At 37.4% G+C, this 20,436-nt stretch overlaps 1 protein-coding gene across 1 annotated transcript; it reads right to left on the bottom strand.

Moving 5' to 3' along the window:
• Window positions 1-3,666: 3,666 nt before the first annotated feature.
• On the bottom strand, window positions 3,667-20,188 carry LOC141901512 (ER membrane protein complex subunit 8-like). Its single transcript, XM_074788797.1, has 5 exons — window positions 19,980-20,188; window positions 11,015-11,091; window positions 10,421-10,496; window positions 10,231-10,328; window positions 3,667-4,460 (listed from the first exon to the last, which is right to left on the bottom strand). The coding sequence occupies exons 1-5, from the start codon at window positions 20,178-20,180 to the stop codon at window positions 4,307-4,309; spliced, it is 606 nt and encodes a 201-aa protein (XP_074644898.1). The 5' UTR covers window positions 20,181-20,188; the 3' UTR covers window positions 3,667-4,306.
• Window positions 20,189-20,436: the final 248 nt, after the last annotated feature.

Genomic DNA, 20,436 nt, shown 5'->3' with positions numbered 1-20,436 from the left:
CGTCCAAAGAACTCTTTCTTCAACCATGGAGGCAATGAAGTTGCAGACCAGCTTAGAGGCAAAAGTGAATCGAAGTCGGTCACAAGTTGACAATTTTTTTAAAATTAGACCAGTTGAAGACTGTATCATCTACCCAATCGCCAAATTTCATAATTCCCCAAATTTCTTAAAACTTCGATTTCAAATTTGCAATTCCACATTAGCTTCTCCCAGAAATTCTACATTTTTTCGCAGGCGTTAAATAATTTATTAAAGTTAATTTTCTTGTTTACCATTGCAACATATTCTAATGGTGCAATAAAAGTTGATAATTATTATAATCCTGAAATATCAAAAGTAGAAATAACTATCGAAGGTAAAGCAAATAAAATATTTTGTAAAGGAATGAGAATGATTGATCAATGGGTTTAAATTAAAAAACATCTTATGATTGAAAAAAATAACTATCTGAAGATAGTAATATTAATCAAATTGATTATTATACCGGCAATAAATATGCATTATGGTTAGATTTTAGAATGACAGAGGATAACTTTGTTCATGGTTCTGGGAAAAATTACAAAATACAAAAGATGGAATACAATTATCCATGAAAAAGAAGAAAGGAAAAATTAATTATAAAATGCATATTTATATTATATCTGACTCGCAATTGAATATTATAAATTCTCAATTAGATAGTGTTATGTATTAATAAAATCATCTTTGATAATTTTTATATATGAAATGGATGAAGGTAAAGTATATAAACATATTCCATATGATGGTAAACATGAAAATAATGATGAATTGAACAATAATAGTGAAATTGATAATTATAATACCGAAGATAATAATAATGATAAATATTGTGAAGAATGTGATAAATATGTAAGTCGTAGTAATTTTTTAAAACATAAATTTACTCAAATACATTTGGATAATATAGAAAGAAATGTATGTGAAAAGTGTAATGTCGTATTACCTAAAGCATGACCATCTGCAATCTGTTCAGTTACCAGTGGCTGCACCTCATGTCCCACTAGTCAGGCTTAGTTGCTGGAAAGACATAAGCTTGGCTATGATCGCAGTTCTCCAGTTCCGTCAGTAGGCGCCCTATCGCAGGTAGAACAAGCCAGCCAGTATTTTAGGAAGCTTTGAAGATGCTAAGGGTTTATCTTGATACCGGTATTTATCTTATACATGTATTTCCGACATGTTTTTTGTCAGTCAATTTTCATGCGCAATGAATCATCTTAGTGTCATCAGTGCTTGTTTGTAGATTGAAAAGGTTTTTTGAGAAAAAAATACAGTCGACCCCGGTTAATCCATCTCCGGTTAAACCGTATAAGTGCTAATTCCGTATAAATAAATTGGTCCCGTTTTTCAGTAGAACCTTTAAAATTCTTCATTCTCCATAATCTGTATTTTCACTTATCCCATAGACAAATGCATGGTCCGGTTGTCCAATTTATATGTAAATCCTTATGCATACGTATCAGCTGTTGGGAACATACACTTGAAGTAAAAAAAAAGTATAAACATCCGTTATCTGATGAGGTTAATGTGGTCAGTAGGAAATATAAGAAACTCAAATTAATCCATCAATGTCATAGTCTCAAGCTTCATAATCCATTGACTTCAGTAGTGAGGTAGAGTTAATTTTTGTCCAGTTGCTAGATTTGTCAATTAGCGAAAATCCTTTGAATCACCCTCAAGTTCATAGGCCTATGTATTAAGTCTATGTTAGTTATCAGTACTAGATGCATGATGAGTGAATGGAGAGTGAACTACTCTACTGAAGCCAGTTTGTTTGCATTTCATCAGGGGGATGTTTTCTTTTCATGTACAAATGATGCCAAATGGATTTAATGAACCATCAGATGTTAAGATATTCCCCTTTTTATTTTTATTCCCCCAACGGTTCGTTGGATCGTTATACTGTAGTGGTCCACGGTTTGAGAGATTACTAAACCGGCTACGATACGAATTGTGCACTTACAGTTCAAATGGATAATAGTTAATCCGTATCAATTACGAATTATCTGTTACCCATACGCACTTATCCATACTAAAAAGGTCAGTCCCCAATGATACGGATTAACGGAGGTTGACTGTATCTCAAGTTTCAACTGTAGTCTTGATATTTGACAATTCTTAGAACTGTCATAGGAGTCTCCACAAATGGAATACCCAATTTTTGTGTTCACCATCAGGGGACGAAGTTGAATCATAAACAAATTTTGTCTACGGTATTGATGTTGATGATGCATATTGCGTAACTGCAAAGCTAATGGCATATTCCTCGAGTGTAGTTACCACATGGGGATCATTCATTTATTACGTACGCATTAAATTTGAATTTTTCAACCCCCCTCCCCCTCTGTACGCAAAATTGGCCATTTTTTCATATACATTAAGCATTACAGTACGCAATTGCACTTATCCCTCCCCCTCCCCTAATGCGTACGTAATAAATGAATGACCCCATGGTTGGATTTACTGTCAAAACCCAACATTCATTTGACACATCAAAATTGCTATTGTAGATATTATGTCAAAACCAAATGTTCATTGCACCGTCAAACTCGCTTAGATATAATTTTGATAAAACTAACATATGTCAGACGTTTGTCAAACCATCATAACCATCGATTTTACCCATATAAACAGCATATTAAATATAACGGTAGTTCAAACATAGTTCACCTGTCAAAAGATGTACTTGGACTGGGCATTTACTGAACTCGTCAAATAACATATTCGCATCAAAATTTTGACTGTATATCTATGGTCAGATTTGACGCGTCAAAAACAATGTTATGACAGACATTTCACGTAAAATTGACAGATCAATTTGGAGTTAACAGGTGAAAAATTAAAGTTTAAATATGAAAGTGTGACAATCAAATACAAAAGTTTGACGGGTAAATTTGATGTTTTATTCTGACATTATCAACACGTGTTGCCAAGTTTGGGGCTACAGTGACTTTCCCATAATGATATTTTATCAAGAACTACAAAATGGAAGTGGAGTGATAATTCTATACTTTTATTGTACAGGAAAGGTGGAAAGAAAGTGACATCTCATTTTTCAAACATAATTTTAACGCATCAGATTCAGTATTTTACAAATATGTTACTAGCTGAACACTTAAGTCCTGGATTCACGCTGGTGGTGTTTTGGATACCTTGATTTAAAAAATTTCCTCCAGGAAAATATCACATGGAGGGAGATCCAGTGATCAATATCTCAAATGGTAGCTGTTCATGTAATAAATGTACAAAATGAAACAATCCTTATTTCTTGTTTTGGTTCGCCTCGATTTTCATGGCCATTCAAATCACAGTTACTCAGCCATGTATGGCTCATTATTGCATTTAATATTCAATCCTCACCAACCTTACCCCCACAAAAAATTTATTGAAATGATAGCTAATGAATAATCAATCATGCAGCTTCCGTAACACATCTTTCGAGAAACCCTGTAAAATACATGTAATGCTAGTGAGGGTGACAGGATGATAAAAAAATCTGTGACGACCAGCAAAAACATTTCAATGAATATCCTCCACTGTCATCTCCACTAAGGGAGATAGCGAAAATGTCATACAGTGTACATACATTATATATATATATATATATATATATATATATATATATATATATATATATATATATATATATATATATATATATATGAAAATTGAATTTTTAAATATTTAGGATAACACTTTTATTTGATCCAGTAGGCCTACCAGTCTTCACTCAAGAAATTTCTATGATACCTCCTCCATTATTTCTCACACTGCCAAATATTTTTCAAGGATTTACAGTAATCTCAGGAATGATCAAAATGAACTGCAGTGGGTTAGAATTTTATGCCTGAATAACTTATAACCTTTCTATCAATAACCAATTTGAAATTCAATTCTAATTATCTAATAGAAATTCTCTTCACGTGTATGTGTGTACAAGCAAGGATAACCGATATCCTTAGGCACCTGTCAAATAGTACATATGTATCCACAGAAAGGCAAAAATTGGCTACTTTTCTCTAAGTACATTATGCTAAAAGTTTTGTACATAGAGGGGGGAGTTGGAGGATTTCCATACGTACAATTAAAATGGTACCATACCACTTCGAACAGCTCAATTTCTATATAATTCCAAGTAACACTCGAACACACTAGAAGGCATTTCACAAAGACATATGATTATATAGGCCTATCCCATAGGTTACCTTAAAAACTTCACGAAATACAAAAAGCTTATACAATGGACATAATAAATACTACCCCCTTGGGAATCCTTAGTCAGTAGCCTTCATGCAAGATTTTTTAACTGTTCATTTATCCACAGATTCTGCCAATCCTGAGTAATGTCGTCTAAATAGTTATCGAAGTCAGTTAGTTGTTCATATGTTTTCGACTGTATCAGCGCTGATGCTGCTGCAAGACACCCAGTTTCCATATTTTGGCTAAAACATACAAACATTAATAGGCATATGACACAAACATTCAAAATGTCTTCTATTATGGAAACTCATTACTCGTGGTTTTAATTCTTTGATTTGATTTGCAAAGTAGCTAGCTAGCAAGTATGAAAGGGTCTGAAAGCAACTAATGCTTGATTACAATTTAGTTTTTGGATTGGATCTACAGTAAACCTGGGAAGAAATCAAACTGCAATGGGATTTTTTGAAACCAAGAAAAGTACTACGAGATTGGCGAATTCCCAACTTATAAAATCCGACTATGGAATATAAATTTCTCTGGAAAAGAGAAGGAAGCGTCTTCAAAACTTCCCAAAATAACTTGATTCCGTCTACGCACGGACGACCGCCGGATGAATAGTGAACGCAATAGTCGCTGGGGCTTAAGTCCCAAGTGGGCTAATAATGATTATGAACACACTAGACATTCTATTAGAACAAAGTAAATATATTCAGCTATTTGTTTCATATTTATTTGAGACATGTACTGTATAAGCTGGATTCACCAAGATCAACTTGATCAAAATATTAAGGTTTAAGTGCAGCATTTCCTAGTTGCAGCACTTGCAAGTGCTCAAATATAGTAGTGAATTTTTCAAGTCACTCATCGTGAGTGGAACTCAAAGCCGTAATGTTAAGCATTTGCTTGTCAAACCCCCAGTCTACGGGCCTGTTTATGCCTTAAAACTTGATATTCACCAGGAAAAACAATGTAAAGTATAGCTGCAAAGCAGCGATAACGGGTTTTCTGGATGCATGTGATCGAAAGGAAAAATTAATTACCGGGTATTCGATGGAAAAAATAATATGAGAGGATTTGGATATTATCGGAGCAATCCTCTTTTTGGTTGAATGGTCTAACCCCAGTATAGTCCCCGTGATTTGGAAATTCTCGGAGCCCTCCTTTATTTACTTACTAAATGACGTCACAAACTGTTATTTCGCCGGTGCTTGTTGTCTAACAATTCAATTCAATTCTTTATTTACAGTGACCTAATAAGTAATTTTAAGTTTCAAATAGGATGGAAAGTACATTCAGACAATCTGTTGGTTCAGAGAGACCGTTATTACAGTATCAATTTATACATTTTGTTTCGAAGCTGTCAGTTGCCGAATCTGAATGAAGATGAATTTTATTTGACGAAATCGGCGGAAAATATATAATATTAATAATCAACAGAATTTCAAGAGGGTTTTCGACGAAAGTCAGAAAACCCTAAATATTCTGGAAGACATACCCGGTAGGCTAATCCCATTTTTTTCACATGGATTCCTAAAAACTTTTCATATCAATATTCATTTTCTATGATTTTTCATATACACTTTCGCCTATCCAACTTGCGCAAGGTTTATTGTACAAGATTTTAAGATGAAAGGACAGTGCAAGAAAAAGACAGTATCTAACTTGAAACACTATATCTGCGATAATTTTGATATAAAAGTATAAAATCATTGATACAGTGGAACCTCGATCTAACGACCTCGGAACTAACAAACCATTGCTTGTTACGTACAAAACAAGAGGCCCACAGGCCTTGTACCTTCATGACTCAGTAGAAGAATGATTCAGTATTCAAAGTTTTACAGAAAGATTTACAAGTTTTAAAATAGTTAAGATGGTATAGGCTATGTGGCGATAATGTTCATTTTCTGTTAATATATCCTTACATGAAAAGACTAGCCCATTTTAGCTGCAGAGAACTCAACTTCCAATAAGGGGTAGACATTTCACCTACCAAAATTCTTACACCTTCGAGATTCGAGATGGCTGACCTGGCGGCCATATTTTAATGCCGATGACCTCAATATACAAAAGGCATGGACAGCTTACCTACCCTGATCCTCACACCAAATTTTGTGGAAATCCATCAAGAATTGCGGGCTGCATCGTGCAAACAAGAAATTCAAAATGGGCACCCCAATGGCAGCCATATTTGATCGCCAATGACATTTTTTTACAATAGGGGTGGAAATCTCGCCAGACCCAATCTTCAAGCTAATTTTCAAAAAGATTCATCGCAAATTACAGGCGAATTACTGTGTCAAATTCAATTCCAGAGGGCCTGGCCTTTTTGAAAAACCAGCACAGATGCCTATTTAAATCACATGTAGGCCTAATTAAAAATTCAGTGCTTCTTAGTTTGATGTCCCTGTTTTCATCGCGCATGTGGTTTAAATTATTGTTTACATCGAACGTTTTCAACAGCTGATACAACCGCACCCGCGTCTGTCAATCATCGTAATTGATTCATACCGGTATACTAAAATGCTCACTATGAAAAAACTATGCGGTGAATCAACCCGGAATTTTACAGTAGAATGTCAGACACTAGGTACCATTTTTTAAAGGTTTATTTGTTGTATGTCATTAACAATCAGTTATATAATAATTTATTCATAACTTTGAAGCGGCGCGCCGACGGCAAACGCTCAAGCAAGGTCAGTCACGTAACGGGTAGGCCAACAATAACACGAAACAGACCATCGTTTTGCCGGTTAAGAGCGTATCTCCACACAATTAAGAGGGACTTTAATGGACTATTTGTTGACACTCACCTTTAATAAACTTCGTATGGATACAATCAAGATAATTCCACCCTACATTCCCACTATTCAACGATCGATGCGCAGCTTAAACATGGCGCCGCCATTCAATACGCTAGTCACGATGTAGCTTGACACACATCAAAATCACACTTGAATTACAAGTGTTGACTTATGGGAAACGATCGAAATCTAGTAATTTGGTTGGGAAAATAGCAGCACTATAGTTGAAAAAAGTTGATAAACCACCTCCGACAGTCTAATCATTTAAAAGCTTTGCCTTCCCATGGAACTATTTCCGCCTTATCACAGGTGCACTCTGCCACCGTGATTCGCCCACTCAACGATAAAAACTTTCCCACGGTTTTACTATCGGCATTTTCTAATAATTTAGGGAAATATTTAAAAAAAGCGAAATTTCACACTCTGCATCAATAAGATTAGAGTATTTATTCGTTTGACAAATCTTCCTCTGAACTCCCACCAAGTTATAAGTGGCGACACGAAAATGACGTCATCGACTCACTACCATCTTATAACCTTCATGAAGGTGAATGTAGTCATGAAGGTGAAAAAATCCCCGGCTAAATCCTTCTCATTTACAGTTAAATTTCATCGGAAAGAAGGGCCCCTTTTCTAACGAACTTTCGGTTATAATGACCTTAGTTTCTCGTGAGTCCTATTATATATTTTCATTGGTTCTAACGATCCATCGCTAAGCCAATAATCACACTTGTTTATTTATTGTCAGTTTCAAAACGAGAGGCAGTGTTGCTTTATTCATCTTAGATTAGCAATACAGATTAACGATGTGTTGCTGGCTGCTACAATTTGTAGAACGGTAGTAGGTCATTGTTTCAGCCTGTTTACAGTAATATGCACATGCGCTTATGAATACGTACTTCACAAAATAATTGAGACCATCAGAGAAATCGAAAAAGGGATTAAACGCTCTGACTGAAGTTTTAAAATTGTTCTGACGTTTTAACCGGCATCTCGTTGTTACATTCATTTCCTTGATCTCGTTCCATCGCATTCCCTGGGAGGGACTCATGTGTGCAACACATGTATTAACCACTCAAAGTTAACAGAGAGCATATCTGAATTTGGTTTAAATTTTTTTCATAGTTTACTGCTGTCAATTAGTGATTTATTAGCCGACAGTATTTATACTTACTAGTGGAAATGGTGATTTTTAAACGTAGATCTTCCGACTTATTAGTTCATTGCACGTGAATTGAGTAGGAGCATAAAGTGGTCTATCATGTGGTATGATTACCTAGATAAGGATACCATATGGAATCTCGGGACTAACTTGACCCGTGCCAGAGGAAACTGGGGCCCTTAATCACATATTGAAAATTTCGTCTTCCCATGGAGGCCCGAGGTAATAGAAATATAGATAGAAACAAATATGTAAAGTACCGATATGATCATTTCATAATGTATGAATTCTACGCAGTACTGAAGATTTGAACCCGCGGGTGCAGCAGGTAACAGGTAAAAAACAAAAATGTTCAGTCACACACGCTCCAGCCTCACTCTGCTGATTTCAGTAAGTGAAGAAACCACGGAATTTTTAAACGTAGAACTTCGTACTTATTAGTCCATTGCATACGAATTGAGTAGGAGCATTTTAAAGTGGCCTATTACGTGGTGTGATCACCCGTGCCCATAGAGACCATATGGGATCTCGGGACCAACTTGACCTGTGCCTGTCGTGAATAAGATTATCAGTTATAGTGTATTATATTGTTATATTAAATTGTAGAACTTCACACAATTGTCGAACTGCGTGAACTATTAGACTGTACTGAGCCTTTAACTGTAACTGTAACTATTCAACTGTATCTGTGCATTCCTCTATAAATACGGAATAGAATTCTATAGTATGTGTCACATTAACAGAAAACCACGTAGTCGTTCCGTTGTTCGTTCTCTATCTCTCTCTGCTTACCGGTCGGACCTACCCCTCTCGAGGTCAGTGCCCGAGGATACTGGGGCCCCTAATCACATACTGAAAATTTCTTCTTCCCATGGAGGCCCAAGGTAATAGAACCATAGATAGAAAAAAATAGGCCTATGTGAAGTACCCATATGATCATTTCATAATGTATGAATTGCACGCAGTACTGAAGATTTGAACCCATCCGAAACAGAACTATAGATAGCAGACAAATGTGTTAAGTACCGGTATGATCATTTCATAATATATGAAAAACCCGTGGAAACCAAGGGTGATTTTTGAACATATAGGGCCTACCACTTCCGACTTTCTTGTGAATTGAGTAGAAGTATTTTGTGATCACTCATGCCCATTCAGACCATGGGATCTCGGACCGACTTGACCTGTAGCCGAGGATACTCGATCCCTTAATCACTTACTGAAAATGTCATCTTCCCATGGAAGCCCGAAAACAGAACTATAGACTGCAAAGAAATGTGTAAAGTACCGATATGATCATTTCATTATGTATGAATCATACACGGTACTGAAGATCCGAACCCGTGGGTACAGCAGATAACAGATAAACAATAAAAATGTTCAGTCGCACGTACGCTAACGCCTCAGCGTAATACAATCACTCTGCTGACTTGAGTAGTGAGTTTGTTGCAGTGCCTCGTAGGTTACACTAAGTGGGTTAATTGCTTTTTTATTTACTGTAACATTTAAAAAACTGTTTCGTGACCCAGCAGCCGGGTCATAAAGGCAGCAATAACTCGTACTGTATCAACTGACAACTCAAGTCAGTGGCTATGCCAGTACACCCATATGCCCTCTGTGAACAGTAGGAGAGACTACAAAAATTTGGTAAATGGCCCACCACATAAATTCCAGAATACATTTCCATCGGAAACCACGACCAAGCGATAAAACACGCCGAGATCTACCACTGGGGAAATTTTCAGGGCGATATGTCCAGTAACGACAGAGCAGTCGGTACGACAATTCGGTAATATTATATAAGATAGTAGCCCTGGTCCAATGAAACCACTTGGTTTGTGTTTCATCACACCAGGGGGTGTTCTTTTCATACATAAACGATGTGAAACGGATCTAACGAACTATTGGATATTACGATCTTTTTATTTTTCCCCACGCGGTTCGTTAGAAACGAGGTTCCACTGTATAAGCAGTTACCTCTCAAAATATATGCTTCAGCCTATTTATTGCTGGTACAACATGAAAAACCATTACCTACTTACTTACCTACTCTCATGTGGTAATTGTTTCCATTTTCCATCATGATACCTGTGTATTCTGTGTGCTGGTTCTTCACATTCAAAACTTAATTTTCTATTGTCAAGCTGAGAAGATTAATGAAAATTTCAATCAGTGTTCCTATAAAGTATTTGTGTAAAATACATCTTGATGTTAATGTCACAAAAAACGCACATACCATAACTATAAGTGATTCACCACTTCCACTATTTTCAGATATACGATCCGCCACTTTATAAGATACAATAGTTGGACTGAAAAAAAAAAAAGTAAATATAGCTGCAAAGCAGCAATAATAGGGTTTCTGTAAAGCTGGCCTCCTCACATAAACTGAAGGTTATTATAGAAATCATTAAAAATTTTCATTGCTTGACATTTAAAGCTGATATGACTAGCACCGTGCACTACGTCAAAGTATCATGTGCTCCTGAAAAATAACTTTGAACAATCATGGATTCAAATCTACCGCCATATTTCTGTGACGTGTTAAGCTCAGCGCTCACTAGGCGATTTTTAGCCACAAATACTAAGCTTCTCATTGGCAACTTTCCCGCCTGTTCACCCACGACCACATGTATGCTTAGACGAATTGTGTGGATAAAGTTCTGGCCGCCATTTTGTGAATTGCACATGATTTTTATCTCATTGATTGGCTGATAGTAACAGAATTTGTCGCTAGTATCCACACACTAGGCGAGTAACGGCGAATTGCTGCATTAGGCTTATCCCATGATATATGTATAACAGAGTTTGCTGCATATGTATTACTCACCTTGCATCTCCAAGGTACTCATTCGCTTGATAGTAACCAGATATACATAATCCTTTTGATTTGCAATATGAATCAATCTAAATTGAATTGAAAGAAAAGATAATGATCTATCCTAGCATTGCCACCATTTATTTTCTATGTAAAAACTAGGGGTCCAGGGACACCATGCCTGCTCGGTGAAGAAATGCTTGAAAATGCGACATTTTCAATCAATATTCAATCCCCCTGATGAACAAGTAACTACCAACCAGAAAGTGGTTTAATCATGATTCACCTCAGTATGTTAAAAGTTAAGTTTTTACATACCTATTGAAAAGTGGACAAGTAAAATATACTAACAGTTTCCTAAATATTGCGCAATATTAATAATACAGCAACGTTCCATCTTGGAAAATCAAGCCGGAGCAGTGAGAAACTTATTTTTGATAGGCGTGATCCGTTGACCTAACTTATCACACCTACCAATATCCAAAAAGAAATTCTATGTCATCTGTAGTGCAGCGGCGTAGCTACCGGTGCAGTTGGTTCGACGTATGTCGCACCAGTAATTACCAAGGTGGTTCTTCTGATTCGTTCAAATTTGCATTAACCGCCCCCTCTTGCACTCTTCCCCCGGTTCTACGCTTTCATCGATTCCTTCGGCTGCCAATTGATGCACGCTCCGAACCCTAAGCGCATAGCAATGCACAGGCAATGATTTATTTATACTATATGTCTGACAAATAATTATTTGGTTGCCACTCCCCTGTAGTGTAGACTCCGAAACAAGAATAATTCAAGATGTCCACCATTGAGACAATTTTGAAAGAATAAAAAGCTTAAATATGATGGAAAAGTCTAATCCATGGACCTATCGGGGTAATATAGGCCTATAATGCCTTGGCAGCCATTTTGGGATAGCCAGAAAGCTGATTTTCAATTGGTATAAAGGTACATATAAACTATGGTCCTAATTCTATGTGTATCTCTGTTTTCTTGTTTTTAAGTTTTGTAAATTATAAATTTTATTGTACAAATTCTTGTAACCTCTATATACCAATGTTTGGTTAGAGCGAAATAAATAAACCTTAAACCTTAATTGGAACCTAAATCCGCCATGTTCTAGGCTAGTTCATTTGCAATAAAAATCTTGCGCTTCAAGTTTTTATTAGCGATATTTATTTAGCGTCCAAAGGACGAGCGGATTTCCTCAAATTCCTGTACAACCACGATAGCGTCAGTGCGTCGTGGTCATACGATGGAAGGATTACCGCGATCATTAAAGGGACCAAATACAATGTGAATGGCTCGGCGGATTTCGATAGAATCTTAAACAATATAGGATAACCTTGTCTGCCTATGTTTCTTGTTATCCTTTTCCGATGCTGTAGGAATGATAACCATTATGCTTCTATTTTGTTATTGTAGTCTAGTTGGTTTGCTAAATTTTTTGCTCACGCGGTTCTTAACAGAATGAGGATTGTAAGTTACTAACACCAGTTAAATCCCTATTTTACAATGGATGACTCTGTTTTACTGCCAATCACCTATTATTTGGATGCGAATACACTAAATCTCAATAGTCATGATAGCTTTAAACTTTCGCTTTTTCATATGAATAATAGAAATTTAAACAACAAGAGGCCCATGGGCCTTGTACCTTCATGACGCAGTAGAAGAAGAATGATTCAGTATTCAAAGTTTTACAGAAAGATTTACATTGTAATGATGTAACAAGTTTTAAAATATTTAAGATGGTATAGGCTATGTGGCGGTTATGTTCATTTTCTGTTAATATATCCTTACAAGACAAGCCCATTTTAGCTGCCCCACAAAGATTCGAAAAATTGCAAAAAAATGCATCAAGAATTGGTGTAGGCATCGTGCTGAAAAGAAATCAGATGGATGGCAACCCTGGTGGCCATACTTTAACTCAATTTTCAATAAGGGGTAGACATTAAACCTACCAAAATTCCTTCGAGATTTGAGATGGCTGACCTGGCGGCCATATTTCAAAGCCGATGACCTCCATATACAAAAGGCATGGACAGCTTACCTATCCTGATCCTCACACCAAATTTTGTGGAAATCCATCAAGAATTGCGGGCTGCATCGTGCAAACAAGAAATTCAAAATGGCCACCCCAATGGCAGCCATATTTGATCACCAATGAAATTTTTTTACAATAGGGGTGGACATCTTGCCAGACCCAATCTTCAAGCTAATTTTCAAAAAGATTCATTGCAAATTACAGGCGAATTCAATTCAATTCCAGAGGGCCTGGCCTTATTGAAAAACCAGCACAGATGCCTATTTAAATCACATGTAATTAAAAAATTCAGTGCTTCTTAGTTTGATGTCCCTGTTTTCATCGCACACGTGGTTAAAACTATAGTTTATTTACATCGAACGTCTTCAACAGCTGATACAACCGCACCCGCGTCTGTCAATCATCTTAATTGATTCATACCCAGTATACTAAAATGTTCACTATGAAAAAACTATGCGGTGAATCAATCCGGAATTTTTCAGTAGAATGTCAGACACTAGGTACCTTTCTTTAAAGGTTTATTTATTGTATGTCATTAACAATCAGTTATATAATACTTTATTCATAACTTTGACGCGGCGCGCCGACGGCGAACGCTCAAGCAAGGTCAGTCACGTAACGGGTAGGCCAACGATAACACGAAACAGACAACGGTTTTGCCAGTTAAGAGCGTCTCTCCACACAAATTAGAGGGACTGTAAGGGACCATTTGTTGACACTCACCTTTAGTAAACTTCGTATGGATACAATCAAGATAATTCCACCCTATATTTCCACTAATCAACGATCGATGCGCAGCTTAAACCTGGCACCACCATTCAATACGCTAGTCACGATGTATCTCTACACACATCAAAATCACACTTGAATTACAAGTGTTGACTTATGGGAAACGATCTAAATCTAGCAATACGGTTGGGAAAATAGCAGCACTTTAGTTGAAAAAAGTTGATAAACCACCTCCGACTGTCTAATCATTTAAAAGCTTTGCCTTCACATGGAACTATTTCCGCCTTATCACAGGTGCACTCTGCCGCCATGATTAGCCCATACAACGATAAAAACATTCCCTCGGTCTTACTATCGGCATTTTCTAATAATTTAGGGAAATATTAAAAACTAGGGGTCCAGGGACACCATGCCCACTTGGGAAGTGGTTTCAAATGCGCAACAATCTAACAATTTCAATATTCAACGCCCCCTGGTGACCATATACAAAAACCAATGACCTTGAAACTCACCACAATCATAGAACATGTCAGCAGCTATGATTTTGTAATTGATTGTGATTACAAAATATGCCTCGTTACCAATTTAATATGGAAATACTAAGTTATTCTACTATTCAACGCCCCCTGGTGACCATATTCAAAACCCAATGACCTTGAAACTCACCACAATCATAGAACATGTAACGAAGTATAACTTTGTAATTGATCATGTTAACAAAATATGCCTAGGTACCAATATAATAAGGAAATACTAAGTTATTCTACTATTCAACGCCCCCTGGTGACCATATAGAATAACTAATGGCCTTAAAACTTGCCACAATCATAGATGATGTCATGAGCTACAACTTTGCAATTGATTGCGGTTACAAAATATGCATTGATAGGAATATGATATAGAAATACTAAGATATTGTATTATTCAACGCCCCCTGGTGGCCATATACAACCAGAAAGAAACTTTCCATGATGGGTTTCTGTGTAATTGTTTCTGTTTCATTCACCGAACTCGCTGTCAACAAGGTATATTTCTAAAAGGAAATATACTGCGACAGGTGGTTTTGCAAAGTCATTAAAAATCAAGATCCTATTGTATCTAAGGATACAATTATTCCGATTTTGGAGAGAGAGAAGTCATAAAGAATGAATAAATTAATGAAGATTACAAAATCGGAAGTAACAAACGAACAGTTTAAAAGCGGAAGCACCCGTCGCGATAAAATGAAGATTTAAATATTACAAAATCATTATGAAAAACGAAATGAAAAGAAACAAATGCTACCGTTGATAGTATTCACGTACAAATTGTAGAATGAGAATAGAAAATTTAATTGAATACAAGTTCCGAGAAGAGCAAAGAGATTTAGACAATCAATTCGGCGGCTTGAAATAAAGAAACTGCTTAAAAAATGAATAAACTCGAATGCAAGATCTTTGCTTTCGAATAATTTGTTAATTACAAGGGTAGACCTAAGGTTCATATAAATCTATATTTTTGAATTTTGAAATCAGGGGATCTAAAAATAGTATTCATCATTACGGGACGTCGATTCAGAAATTAATTTTTCAGGGAAGAGCCGATCAGCCTTCCAGAAAGGGAATGCGCATCATCCGTGAGTGTCGCAAAAAATTATCTCATTGCTAATTAAAGTTGAAAAATAACATGTACGTTGTTTTCTGAATACTAAAAGATTCTTGATTTTATTTGTGTTCTGTCTACTTAATTGCGGAAATCCGATGTATTTGCAGTACTGGGAACAATAAAGTATTGAATAAAGTAACAATTAAGTATATTTGATGAGTATCAATAAAGTATATTTGAACTTGAATTTGAGCCCACTAGGTGGTGGTATTGGAAGACACCAGGTGGTTCGATCAACTTAATATGCTCCAGCGCCGTGGCGCTGTCGCAAAAAGGCGATTCTCGATATAAATAGTAATGGGTTTTCCCCGCGGGATACTTGCTTTGGGAAAGGCACCTGAATCGATGCTATGAGTTCGAATCCCAATATTTAGACGTAATTTATTATTCTTTGAAATAAATTCTTAGAATTTCTATTTATGATAGGATGTGCAGGTTTTGATTTGGTAATGATGTTAATAAAAGTTAACCTCTTAAGGTATTGTTTTCTATCTATTATTTGTGACGGATTAGTTTCGATGCTCCTCACAACCCGCCCCACCACGTGTCACTTATTCACGGACACGCGGATTGTATCATTTGTAATAGGCCTACCACATGAAAGAGTTCATGGCCTACCGTAGAATAGTAGGGCCTACCGATCACGCTATGTGCGATGAAAGTAGTGTTTGAATAAAACAAATTTTTAATGAAATAAACATTATTTATCATAATTAATCAATAGATCAGGTGCCGCCTAAATAATTGTTTGTTTCGTGAAATTTGTACAAAACTTTGCGACTTCGTCATGTCTTGTGACCCTGAAAATACTAGAAGAATCATCGGTAAGCTTATAAAACGGCGAGGTCAACATAGTAACAACAACTTCGGGGATTGAAAAAAAAAACTCGAAAGAATTATTTCTTATACTTATGAGTTATACTGATGGGGAGTAGCGACCGTCATTGACACCGGTTATTTATCCATTCACTATCAAATGTGACGAGCCCAATAAATGCTTGCGCATAGATTCGGCCTCTCAGCATTTAGCACAGCAGTTCCGAGAAGTGTTAAGACCGATCAGCGCGCGCGCTATCTAAAACCGGTGCTAGTACGATCAATATCTACAGGTATATAAGTGTTCAGTATTACACAGCGAGTACCAGTATGTTGATCGAGCGTCGTCGTAGCAACGCGCCATACAGCGGCTTGAACTAGCGAGTAACGTTAATTATCTTTTAACCAAATTAGAGCACTTATAACCATCGGAATCAAATATAAACCAAGCTGCACCATCTACATCAAGTAGAGAATACCTGTGTGAAATTACAGAATTGTCGGTCCACACAAACAGCTTAAATCGTGTCATAAAGAAACATCCACAGACGGACAGACAGACAGACAGACAGACAGACAGACATGACGACAATGCCATAGATGGGTTCGTCTGACGACGAAACCCATCAAAAACCAATGACCTTGAAACTCACCACAATCATAGAACACGTTATGAGCTACAAGTTACTAATTGATTGTGGTTAGGTATCAATATAATGTGGAAAAACTTTTTCCCACCAACAAATGAGTACTGATGACACCAAGATGGCCGCCAATTGCGTCATAATTGGCTGATCAAAAATACATGTCTCAGGTATAAAACATCCCTTTTCAAAGAATACCCATCACAAATTGCAATGAGAAATGGCAAACCAGTAGGGAGCTACAGGACTCGGAATTCGGGCCAAAATTGACATTTTTGGGCACTAAAAAAGGTCATAGGTCATCTTGAGTCCGGTCGACCCAATTTTTGTTATGCTGATGGGCCCTGGGGGGATTCACATACATCCGAAAGATCAAGGTAATTGATCAAAGCGTCTTCAAAATTTCCCTCAAAAAGTGTTGATTTTGGCGAACAACAATGGCTGCCAGTTGGCCATCTCTATTCTGACAGGGCCAGTTTTTGGGCTGAAGATGTGTCTAGGGTAGATACATATGTAACCCAAATATCAAGACATTACATTGAAGCGTCTTCAAAACTTCCCAAAATAACTGGATTCCGTCTACGGACGGACGAAAAGTGAACGCAATAGCCCGCTGGGACTAAAGTCCCAAGTGGGCTAAAAAGCGAAATTTCACACTCTGCATTAATAAGATTAGAGTATTTTTTGGTGACCATATAGAATAACTAATGTCCTTAAAACTCACCACAACCATAGTCAATGTCATGAGCTAAAACTTTGCAATTGATTGTGGTAACAAAATATGCATTGGTACAAATATAATATAGAAATACTAAGATATTGTATTATTCAACGCGCCCTGGTGGCCATATACATAAACCAATGACCTTGAAACTCACCACAATCATAGAACACGTTATAAGCTACAACTGTCTAATTCATTGCGGTGACAAAATATGCTTAAGTATCAATATAATGTCGAAAAACATTTTCCCACCTACGAATGAGTACTGATAACACCAACATTGGCTGATCAAAAATACCTGTCTCAGGTATAAAACATCCCTTTCCAAAGAATACCCATCAGCAATTGCAATGAGAAATGGCTAACCAGTAGGAAGCTACAGGACTCAGAATTCGGGCCAAAATTGACATTTTTGGGCACTAAAAAGGTCATAGGACAGCCATCTAGAGTCCGATCAACCAATTTTTGGTAATGGGCTCTGGGATGATTCAAATATATACGAAAGATCAAGGTTATTGATCAAAGCCTCTTCAAAGTTTCCCTCAAAAAGTTCAAAAATGTGTAAAAAGTGCTGATTTTAGCAAACAACAATGGCTGACAGTCGGCCATCTTGATTCTGACAGGGCCAGTTTTCGGGCTGAAGATGTGTCTAGGGTAGATACACGTGTAACCCAAATATCAAGACATTACATTGAAGCGTCTTCAAAACTTCCCAAATAACTGGATTCCGTGGACGGACGAAGGACGAAAAGTGAACGCAATAGCCCGCTGGGACTTAAGTCCCAAGTGGGCTAAAAATGACCTTCCCATTCCTGACTGTGGTTTGTGAAAATATCCGATCGTGAAACTAAACCACAGACAGGCTACTGACTAGCCTTTCATGTGACTTTTCACTGCTACTTCGCCCATTACTAGTCAACCCCGCATAAGTCGTAGCACTTGGACCGATGATTTTTCTACGACTTAGGCTACATCATGTAGGAGTCACGGGTAGGCCTAAGTCGTATTTTTTATAGTTATCTATAAGTCATGCTTGTATACAAATTCCGCGAATAACGTATGAAACAGGGATGAAAACAGAGGCGTTAAAAAAAACGCGAAAAAATATGAAATAAAGTATTAGAGGCTAACTAGCAGCTGCGAGCACGGAAGGTGCAAGGCCCCTAAAAGGGGGAGGGAATGGGAGCCTCCCAAGAAAATTTTGAAATTTCAAGGAGTTTATGGCGCACCTGAGGCCCATTTTCCAATGACAAAATAAAACTACTGCCACGCGGTTGATCGTTCGTTGTTAATGTCTCGAGTACACGAAAAGGATGGCCCCGACGATATCCGAATCACTAGAACATTTTCATACTTAAATGAACTTGTCAATAAAAAACAGTCCCAAGAGGAGCCCCAATCTATAACTTTCCTATCTATCACTCAGGCTAAGCGTATTGCGCCTGTATTAAAACAATGACTTCTTTTATTGAGCACGTAGGCTATGCTTTGTTGGATGAATTGAAGCGTGCCACCGCAGATTCTAAATATAGATTTCCCGCGCAGCGCTATTGCATGTATATATATTATTGATCTGCACAGTGGTTGTAGACAACAGCGGTGTTTCGGAATGATGTTGTAAAAAAAGATATCAGAGATCGTAGCACTGGTTTTATGAGACGCTTTTACAGTCTGTTCTTTAAGTACGCTACGATCTAACATCAACTTTTCCCCAAGACCCTAACCCCCCGACCCTATCATTTCCTCAACGGATCTACATCGATCTCAATAATGATAAAAATGGACCTCCAACGGCGGAAATTCGCGGAAGATATTCATCCGTGATGAAAAAAGGATATAGGCCTATACGAGGCAGTGGATATTTTACCATATATGGCTGAGCATTTATTTCCGCTATTTTACCGGCCGATTTACGCCGCGCATGCGGACTTCAATATGCGTTAAATATCCACTTCGTATACGATGCTCAGATTCCAGCATGGTTTGTCATGTTTCTGGTCGTATCCTGAGCCGACTTTCTCAAACCACTCTGTCTAACGCAGAAATCTTTAAGAATATTCTTAATATTCCCATGTCTTTTTATACATAGTACCTAGGATACTGGGGTCAAAATCCCTTTGTGTCAAGTCCCTGTGCCCCACACTTCAAATACGAGCCCTGTGGGTGGATAGGCCTACAAGATTTTGGATCTTGGTTGATACTTAATTCATTGGAGATAGATGGAGAACAACAATAGGCCTACTTATCTGGATTATCAATAGGCCTAATTCTTTTCAGTATCAAAGCCCATATTCAAAAGTGCCTGTGACCACAGGCAGGTGAAATCAGGCAGGTTACTTCTGTTTACTACGTGTCGGTACCTGCTGCTACAAAACTCACCTGAGCTAGTGCCACCTCTAACATGGGAGCTAGGGTTAAAGAAAGATGAAACAGTGGAATGCAATCTACGAAATTCAAGTGCTTCGTTTCTTTTTCTTTCGACTTCTGTGACAAAAGAAGACCGTTGACTGAGCAATGCGGATATTTAGCTGCATGGAGCAGCATTTTGCAATACGCTCTGGTGTTGACAGCGACATCCATGATGATGTTTAATATTCTGAATGCAATGCTGGCAGGCAGCAAGTAGTCCGGGTCGTGTCTTGTCTGTACGTTGTACATACATTGATCGTCACATACATTGATCGTCGGCGGTGTCGACTAGAGAACTAACTGCTCGTACGAAACGTTGATTCTAGCTAGCGGGCTTGCGTGTGGGATGTAATACGCGCGTGTGTTCCGCTCCAAAACGATTCACTTAAGGAGTTGCAGTACTCCCGCGCTGCCAGGTAGGCAGCAT

This window comes from Tubulanus polymorphus, chromosome 3, assembly GCF_964204645.1.
Source record: "Tubulanus polymorphus chromosome 3, tnTubPoly1.2, whole genome shotgun sequence".
In the NCBI taxonomy this organism is placed as follows: domain Eukaryota; kingdom Metazoa; phylum Nemertea; class Palaeonemertea; order Tubulaniformes; family Tubulanidae; genus Tubulanus; species Tubulanus polymorphus.
The sequence above is the reverse complement of the archived record's forward strand: the minus strand, read 5'-3'. Positions and strand labels throughout refer to the sequence as shown.

Bases quoted from the DNA above. Each gene is read 5' to 3' on its own strand.
- LOC141901512 (XM_074788797.1), bottom strand. From the start codon at position 20,180: ATGGATGTCGCTGTCAACACCAGAGCGTATTGCAAAATGCTGCTCCAT. The intron at 10,329-10,420 runs GTATGTGCGTTT...TAATCTTCTCAG, and splicing joins GTGAATCACTTATAGTTATG to CTTGACAATAGAAAATTAAG. The intron at 4,461-10,230 runs GTAAGTAAGTAG...TGTATGTTTTAG, and splicing joins CAATTACCACATGAGAGTAG to CCAAAATATGGAAACTGGGT.